This window comes from Buceros rhinoceros, unplaced genomic scaffold (genome assembly GCF_000710305.1).
Source record: "Buceros rhinoceros silvestris isolate BGI_N320 unplaced genomic scaffold, ASM71030v1 scaffold35546, whole genome shotgun sequence".
NCBI classification, from domain to species: Eukaryota; Metazoa; Chordata; class Aves; order Bucerotiformes; family Bucerotidae; genus Buceros; species Buceros rhinoceros.
Window position 1 is genome coordinate 4,002 of NW_010418805.1, and position 7,943 is coordinate 11,944.

Consider the following 7,943-nt stretch of genomic DNA (forward strand, 5'->3'; position numbering starts at 1 on the left):
CGGCGCGGGGCTCGCCCGTCTGTAGGGCTCTCGCCATGCCGAGTTTGGCCATAGGTGCCAGGGATGGGCATGAAGCTGGGCTCTTGCTCTTCCTCTGAGCTCGTTGTCTCCACCGTTGCCTCCTTGCAGCTTGGGATCTCTTCATCTGCAGAGGAGGAGAAGGAAGGAAGGAAGGAAGGAAGGAAGGAAGGAAGGAAGGAAGGAAGGAAGGAAGGAAGGAAGGAAGGAAGGAAGGAAGGGGTCAGACCAGGACTGCTCGACACCCACAAAAGTGATGGGGAAGAGACCACAGGTCTCCTTGAGCTGTCAAAGTGGGGAATGACGTAGGGATGCTGAGCCCCAAAACCCACCAGGTTTTACCTAGCCCTAACACAGCATCCTGGTGTTGGGCTGATGCCCTCCCACACCTCTTTTCCTGGATTTTTTTTGGCTCAAAAGCTCCCACCAGTGGAATTCCTTGAGGAATACAAGGTGAAGTGGCAAAAATGATGGAGCTGCCCATCATTTCAGCAGGGGCTGTTGGGACAGGACAAGGGGTGATGGGTTCAACTGGACGAGGGAGATTGAGACCAGAGCGCAGGAAGAAATGTTTGAGAGTGCTTCCAGGGGCCTCTGAGAAAGCTGGGGAGGGGCTTTGGATCAGGGTCTGTTGGGCCAGGACAAGGGGTGATGGGTTCAAGTGGAAGAGGGAGATTGAGACCAGAGAGAAGGGAGAGATGTTTGATGCTGAAAGTGGGGAGATCCTGGCCCAGGTTTCCCCGAGAGGTGGGAGAAGCCCCATCGCTGGCCCCATGTCAGGTCAGGTTGTCCCTTGTGTCTCTGAGCAAGCTGCTCTAGCTGCAGATGTCCCTGCTTCCTGAAGAGGGTCGAACTGGATCAGCTTGAAAGGTTCCTTCCCACCCAAACCCTTCTGTGCTTCTGATTTTGGAGCAAAGTATTTTTTTGCTAAGCAGGGACTCACTGCCGAAGCTGGACGAGATGGTGGAGTGGCTGGCTTGGCTCTGCAGCGTCCCTGAGGGACTGGGTGAGGATTCGTCATCTGTGTCATCACTATCAAAGGGCACGAGCTCCCTGTTGCCGCCGTCAACCGGCTCCGAGAGCTCCAGCGATGAACCCGAGATGGAGATGTGCAGGCACGGCTGCGGCCCTGCGTCCTCTGGCTGTGCTGGCACCGGCTCCAAGGAGGGGCTGCCCACCGGCTCAGCACGCTCCCTGCCGCGACGAGGGGAAGGGGGGGAAAGAAGCAGCTCCAGCATCGCTCCGTGCCCGGCATCACCGCGGTGCCGGTGGGAATGTCCTACCTATATGGCCGCTTGAGGCCAGGCACAGAGGCGATGCAGAGAATCCTGGCGGAGCAGACGGCAATGCATGCCTCCACCGTGGGCTCCTTACGGATGCTGAGCAAACAAACCTGCCCCACGTAACCGTCACTGTTGCAAACCCAAACCTCGTGGGAGCTTTCCGGGCTGCCATGGCTGGGAGAAGCACAAGAGAACTGCCAAGGAGCAAAAAGATGGGATGAGTTGGGTCATTCGGGAATGATGCAGGAGCTCTCAGCATCCAGTGGCATGGCCACCAGCGTGGAGAGGACTGCGGGTCCTGTGGGGTGCTTGAACCCAGCCACCAATTACCTGCATCCCGCTCCGTGTCTTCATGATGGGGATGGCCTTGAGGAACTCTGGGTCCAGACAGTTTTTGCTAGAAGCTGGGAAAATCAGATTGGAAGATGAAGAACTGATGGAGGAAAGGGGTCCACCAGAGTGGGGCTGTGATGCCGAGCCCACCACTGCATCCACCTCCCTGGTCCCTGGTGTTACCCAGCTTCTTTTTGGCATCCTCGAAGGCTTGCTCAAAGCTGAGCCGAGCGTCGGGGTTGGGGAACTCGAAGATGAAGGACTCAGTGCCGTCAGCTTTGGTGGTGCTGAGTTCCACCTTGTTGGGGGGGAAGGCCATGCTGAAGGACAGGGATTGCTTCTCCGCCAGCTCCCGGTGGATGGCAGCCATCAGGTCCTTGATCACATCGTCCAGGCTCTGGAGACAGGGACAATGCTTCAGATCTCAGGGATGGGCCACTACCAGTCACATGCCTTATGATGCCCCTGTCCATCCCCAGAATCCATCAGAGGCTGCCCCAACCCCACTGAGGCTTTGGGGCTGGTTGCATCTGAGCCCTTAGATGACACTCATGGCCAACAGCCCTTTCACAGGCTCTCCTTCCCACCAAGGACATGCCAGTCAGTCCCCTGGGGAAGGTGTCTGGGCATGGGACAGCACAAGGGCCACCACGTTATGCTGACCCTGTGCATTCCCAAGCATCGTTCAAAAGCTGCCCCAACCCTGCTGTGGGGCTTTCAGGCTGGGGACATCTGGGCCCTTTGAGGACATTCATGGCCACCAGCCCTTCAAGGACATTCATGGCCGCTACCCCTTTCACAGGTTCTCCCTCCTGCCAAGGGCATCCAGCTGGTCACACTCCCACAGGAATGCTGTCCCCATCCATCCCTGAGCATCCTTCAGAGACTGCCCGAATTCCATTTTGGCTTTGGGGCTGGTGGTATCTGGGCCCTTTGAGGACACTCATGGCCACCAGCCCTTCCATGCGTTCTCCCTCCTTCTGAGAACATCCCAGCTGGGAATGTATCCAGCCCGGGGGGAGCATCAGGGCCATCATCCCCATACCTGATGGGGGAAGCTGAGGGTCTCTGACAGCTTGCTGACTTGCCCCAATGTGTTGAGATCTTCATCCAGGCGGCAGATGCTTTTCTGGATGCTCTCCCGGTTGGTGGCTTGTGAGGCACCTGTTTGGGGACACACATGTGACATTAACCCCTTCCTTTCTGGTACTGCACAAGGGAACCTTCTCCCCGCCAGCAAGGGGGGAGCGATGGCTTTTGGGGTGGGTACACTCCAGCGGGAGGTGACAGACCTTTGACGATGTCCACATCCTCCAGCGGCAGCTTCCAGAGCAGTTTGTACTTGCTGGCGGTGTCGATCACGCTGGCTGCTGTGTACCTGTGAGGATGGGTTGGGGTGGCTGAGCTGCACCCATGTCCCCAGCACCCTAAAGCCAGGCCAACTGGTGGGCACAACCCTAATGATGTGGATCAGTCCTGGTGGGTGCCCCTAAGTCTGGTGGTACTCACAGGCTCATAGAGCTGCGGCGGAGGGAGCCCGACTTGCGCTTCAAGGTGGTGCACACCAGCAGGTCCGAGAAGAGGAAGAAGGAGCGGTCCTTCTTCCCACCTACTGCCTTCTGCAGAGCAGTGGGAGACACCAATGGATTAATGTCCACTCCCCTCCCCTACTCCCACTGGGAGTGGCCCCTGCCTCAGTTTCCCCACACATGGCCTTGGCATAGAGAGGCTGTGGCGTGGGATGGGTCCTCATGGGTGCCATGGCTGTGCAGGCAAAGCCAGGTCCTACTCACAGGGAAGGACCAGAGCCAGGAGAACACCAGGCACGGGCTCACCAGAACCCCCATGGTCTCCACCTCCAGCCTCCCTATCCACTCTTGGCTCGGGGCTGCTGCCTCCTGCCTGCTCCCAAACCCATCTTATCTTCCCCCACACTTGGGCAATTTCAGATGGTCCTCAGCCATCTGTCATCCATTCATCTGTCCATTCTTCCATCCATTGGTCCATCTGTAGCCTCCCGTGGGGACATAGACACCCTCAATCATAGCCTCCCACTGGCCCATCTGGTGTATGGTCCCATGGCCCTGATGGCGACAAGGGATCAACGTGTTCTTACCACTTCCACGACCATCTCCTGGCGCAGGAACCTCCGGAGCGGTGCCTGGAGCTGTGGGAACAAGCATGCTTGTGAGCGGGGAGCCACGGTGGGGGACTCTTATGGGCTTCATCCCTGCCCTGTGTATCAAAACACCCCCCAACACCCCCCAGCTCAAAACTGGCACCCCAACCCCTTTCCAAGCCCCCAGGAGCCAACCAAGGCCAAGTGATGTTTGAGAAAGCAAGACATGGAGGAGAAAACAAGTGGCTCAGCTTTGGGTGTACCAGAAAGACCAAAAGTGGTTGAGTTTTTGGGACAAGGAAAGACCAACCCTATATAAGACTCCCATACATACATCCTCCATCCCTTCAATGTGGGACTCGATCTCCTGCACAATCCGAGCGTTCCTCTCCACCTCCTCCGCGCTTTTCATGCCCTTGTTGATTCTCTCGGCCACTTGCTTGATGTTGCGCTGGGCATCGATGAGGAAAGGGTGGTCAGGGTGGTCCTCTGGTGTGTGCTTCAGCAGGTCCTACCACAGAGACACAGCCAGGATGTAACCACGGGCAAAGCCTGGACATCAGCAATGCCATGACACCCCCAAGCAAAAGCCCCTGCTGGGCCATTCAGGCTGCTGGGGATGGAAACCAGACCCATGCAAGAAAGGTTTCGCAAAGAAATGAGGCCTTAAGCCTTGGCTACCAACAGCGTGGTCTTTGCCATCGTAAAGAGGCCACTATGTCCTGAGATCCCATTATCACCTTGCACAGACACCCAAAATTCATCACTGGAAGTGTTCTAGGTGAGGTTGGACGGGGCTTTAAGCATCCTGATCTAGTAGAAGATGTCCCTGCCCATGGCAGAGGGTTGGACTAGATGATCTTTGAAGGTCCCTTTCAATCCAAACCATTCTGTGAAAGTCCATCTCCACCAGCTTCAGCACCAGGGACACTGACCCTGGCACAGGGAAACTGAGGCACAGAGGGGGTGGCAGTGTGACTGGTCCCAAAACGGAGCTCCAGTGTCCAGCTTCCCAGAAGAAATGTAGAGTGGAAGGGGACCACACACCTGTAGGGACATGCTGACGGGACAGCGGGGTGACAGTCCTCAGGGTGACCGTCCCCAGGAGTGCAGATCTGCACACATCCCCAGTTGGTTGGGGACACCAACTTTGTCTCCAGGGATGGGAAAGGGGCCAAGACAAGTCTGAGACTCCTAAAAGCTCCTGTCATTTGGAGGTAAGGAGAAGCCGCAGTCTCACCTGCTCCTGGCACAGCACAGGCACCCTCCAGCCTACAACCTGTTGCCCGCACCCACCTTCACCAGCAGCTCGTATCGTGGGATCCTCTGCACCGGCTTGATCATCAGGTCGGACAGAGCCTGCTTCTCCTTGTTCTCCCGCATGCTTTGCTGCAAAACACCCGCGGGGACAAGGATGACCCCGTTAGGTGGGACACAGCAGGGACCCACCAGCCCAGGACCTGGAGCAACACCCATTTGGGGTTGGGGTGACTCCTTTTTACACCATCTGGAGTGACTCTGGTTCATTCCATCCTGGCCTTGGCAATAAAACCAAGAAGAAGGTGGGAGGAAAAATCCCAATCTCATTTTACGTTACCAGCTTACTGATTAATCTTCATCCCACCTCACCAGCAGCCTTGCAGGAGGCTCTGGACTGTGGCCCCCATCAATGGGGAGAGGAACCAGGACCCACCTCCAGGAACTTCATGAACGCTGGCCGGGCTTCCTTGGCGATCCTGACAGCATCCTTGGCATTGAGGAAGTTATCGATGTAGGCAGAGTAGATGTTCACCAGCACGTCCTTAGAGAACTGGAAGGGGAAAAGAGGGGGGAAAGGGGATAGGTCCAGCATGGACTTCCTGGGAGAAGCTGCCCCAAGGGTTAACACTGCCTCTGGGCTGGCGTGGGGAGGACTTGCACCCGCCCCCCTCAATTTTTCAGCCCTGACATTTCTGCTCCCAAGGCAGAAACACGGAGCTGCAGACCTGGCCGGTCGCCGCAACACCCTGCCGTTACGCTAAGCAGACAGCGGGCCTGGAGATCGTCTCCTGTTCTCCATCCCAGGCATGTTTGGTCCGTCCTTTAATCACTCCCCTGCATTCAGCTCCGAAACTTCTCCTGCTGGGGCTGTGCCCAAAGGAGGGGATGCCTGGGTTCCCTGGGGAAAACCCACCCTATGAGGACCTACCGACTGCACGAGGAGGTCGCCCACTTTCTGCTTCTCATGCCAGTTCTGCACGCAGTCATGGATCTGCTCCAAGAACTGCTCGTGGTGCTCCAGCAGCTCGGGGATCTGGTCAAAGATCTCATCCACCAGCGATGGGTCACACAGCAGTGAGTTCTCTGGCTGCTTCAGTGGCTTCATATAAGCCTGCGGAGAAGCAAAGGCATCGGGGTCCTCATGGATTTCTTTTCCCACCCACACCCCAGTATGAATCTTTCAACCCAGGTAAATATGTGGATCGGTGGCATCCTGCAGCAGAGCATTCCCTCAGTGAATGTTGGGTTGTGGGACACACCAGAAGGCCCAGACAGCACCAGGTCCCAGCAGGTTTTTCACTCCAGCCTCCCTGGGTCCCATCCCACCCAGTGCATCCCCATGGCAATGTGGGGAGTGAGTCAGGTCTGCACAAGGAACACCCAAAGAACAGTATCCTTTGCTCCCCGGCCACAGCCTCGAGAGGCTCCAAATCTTTGCTGTCATGAGCCTTGGTCACCTCCATCTGCTACAGACCCTGACCTAGCTGGGAAATCATGGCAGCATGACCCCAGGATCCAAACGCTGGTGGATTTAGAGATGTTTCAGTGGAATTTGGGACCAGGAGGGGCTGAAGCCAGCAGGGTAGATGCACTGATTCAAACCCTGGACTACTTTGCTGAGCACCCCCTCTTGGACAATGGCCACAAGTGGTGCTCAGGGCCAGCAGGAAGAGTAGGTCCTCTGTGAGTACCCTTTCCTTCTCCTGGGGGGCAGAGCTACAGAAAGGAGCAGTGTCTCCAGGAATGGGAGAGATATATTTGCAAGGCATGCAGGATGAGGAAGGTCTTCTTGAGCCTTGCCACCTCCCCAGTCCGACTGGTATGGGGTGCTGGTGTCTTTCAGGATGTTGGAAGGACCATACAGCTGAGCACTGAGGACAGGACCCACTTCAGGCAGCTTCGGGCATCTCTAGCCAAGCTGGTGAAGGAGGAGTCATCCCCCAAGGCAGGTTCCTCCAGCTGATGGTGGTATCTTCAGGACACCCAAGTTAGAAGGGCCAAATCCTTCCTGATGGTCCTAACCCACTTCACTTGCCCTACTGCAGCCAACACCTCCAGGGGGAGCTGGGCTGGGCTGTGCCATGCATCTCACCTTCCATGAAACTGGGGGAGCAAGGACCAGATGGGGAAGAAGACCATGGAGACAGCCCCTGCCTCAGCACAGAGGGAGAGCAGGTAAGGCTTGCCCATCTACCATCTGGCTTGGCTGGAAGATGATGCTCCAAGGTGGTCCTTGTCACTGGTAGCCATCATACTACGTGCCACCAGGTCACGTCACAGATCCAAGTACCTTGTCCCAGCTGAGATCGGGAGCTGAGAGCATCTGGAGCCCTGTGATCTGTCCCCAGAAAGCCACGACCCCCTGGCTGCACTGTGCCAGGACGTGTCCCATGGCAAAGATCTCAGGCATTAACACCCTGTGGATCCCACCCATGTCCAACCACTCCCTCCAGTGGGGAACTGGTGAGCACCGGCAAAGCTGTCCTCTCTAACCAGTCTCCCGTCCCATCTCAGAGGAGGGCACAGCCCTTGGGACAGCCTCAATACATGCCAAGACCAGCAGGGACACCACCAGTCCCTGAACCCCCAAATAAGTCCCAGAATTGGGGTCCTCTCACCCCTTCAAGTCAACATCTGCACTAGGAGCAGCCTCGAAGGGTCCTTCTCTCCTGCAGCAACGTCTGGCAGAGCACACCTAGGGTCCACCCTGGGGGCATCCTCTTAGGGGATTTATGAGAAAAGTCTGGCTGGGTGTCGGGGTGATGGGTGCCCCATGCCCTCATGGACATGCCCAGCAGATGTCCTGCAGGCACTGCTTCATATCGAGCATAGCAGAGCTCTGAGTGTTTTGGTGTTTCCACCTGCAGCGATGTGGTTGGACAACCCACACCTACGCCAGCGCGACCAGGGCGTTGACCGCCATTAACCTT

At 56.9% G+C, this 7,943-nt stretch overlaps 1 protein-coding gene across 1 annotated transcript in view; it reads right to left on the reverse strand.

Moving 5' to 3' along the window:
- Window positions 1-6,124, reverse strand: part of ARHGEF17 (Rho guanine nucleotide exchange factor (GEF) 17) — a gene marked incomplete at its 5' end in the record, with an annotated part of 10,029 nt that extends 3,905 nt beyond the window's left edge. Inside the window, 13 exons of the mRNA XM_010138673.1 lie at window positions 5-145; window positions 962-1,239; window positions 1,299-1,495; window positions 1,632-1,705; window positions 1,818-2,031; window positions 2,680-2,798; window positions 2,927-3,012; window positions 3,144-3,253; window positions 3,751-3,801; window positions 4,088-4,264; window positions 5,050-5,142; window positions 5,447-5,563; window positions 5,942-6,124. Of these exons, the coding sequence (XP_010136975.1) occupies window positions 5-145; window positions 962-1,239; window positions 1,299-1,495; window positions 1,632-1,705; window positions 1,818-2,031; window positions 2,680-2,798; window positions 2,927-3,012; window positions 3,144-3,253; window positions 3,751-3,801; window positions 4,088-4,264; window positions 5,050-5,142; window positions 5,447-5,563; window positions 5,942-6,124 (1,840 nt within the window). The remainder of the gene's footprint in view (window positions 1-4; window positions 146-961; window positions 1,240-1,298; window positions 1,496-1,631; window positions 1,706-1,817; window positions 2,032-2,679; window positions 2,799-2,926; window positions 3,013-3,143; window positions 3,254-3,750; window positions 3,802-4,087; window positions 4,265-5,049; window positions 5,143-5,446; window positions 5,564-5,941) is intronic.
- Window positions 6,125-7,943: the final 1,819 nt, after the last annotated feature.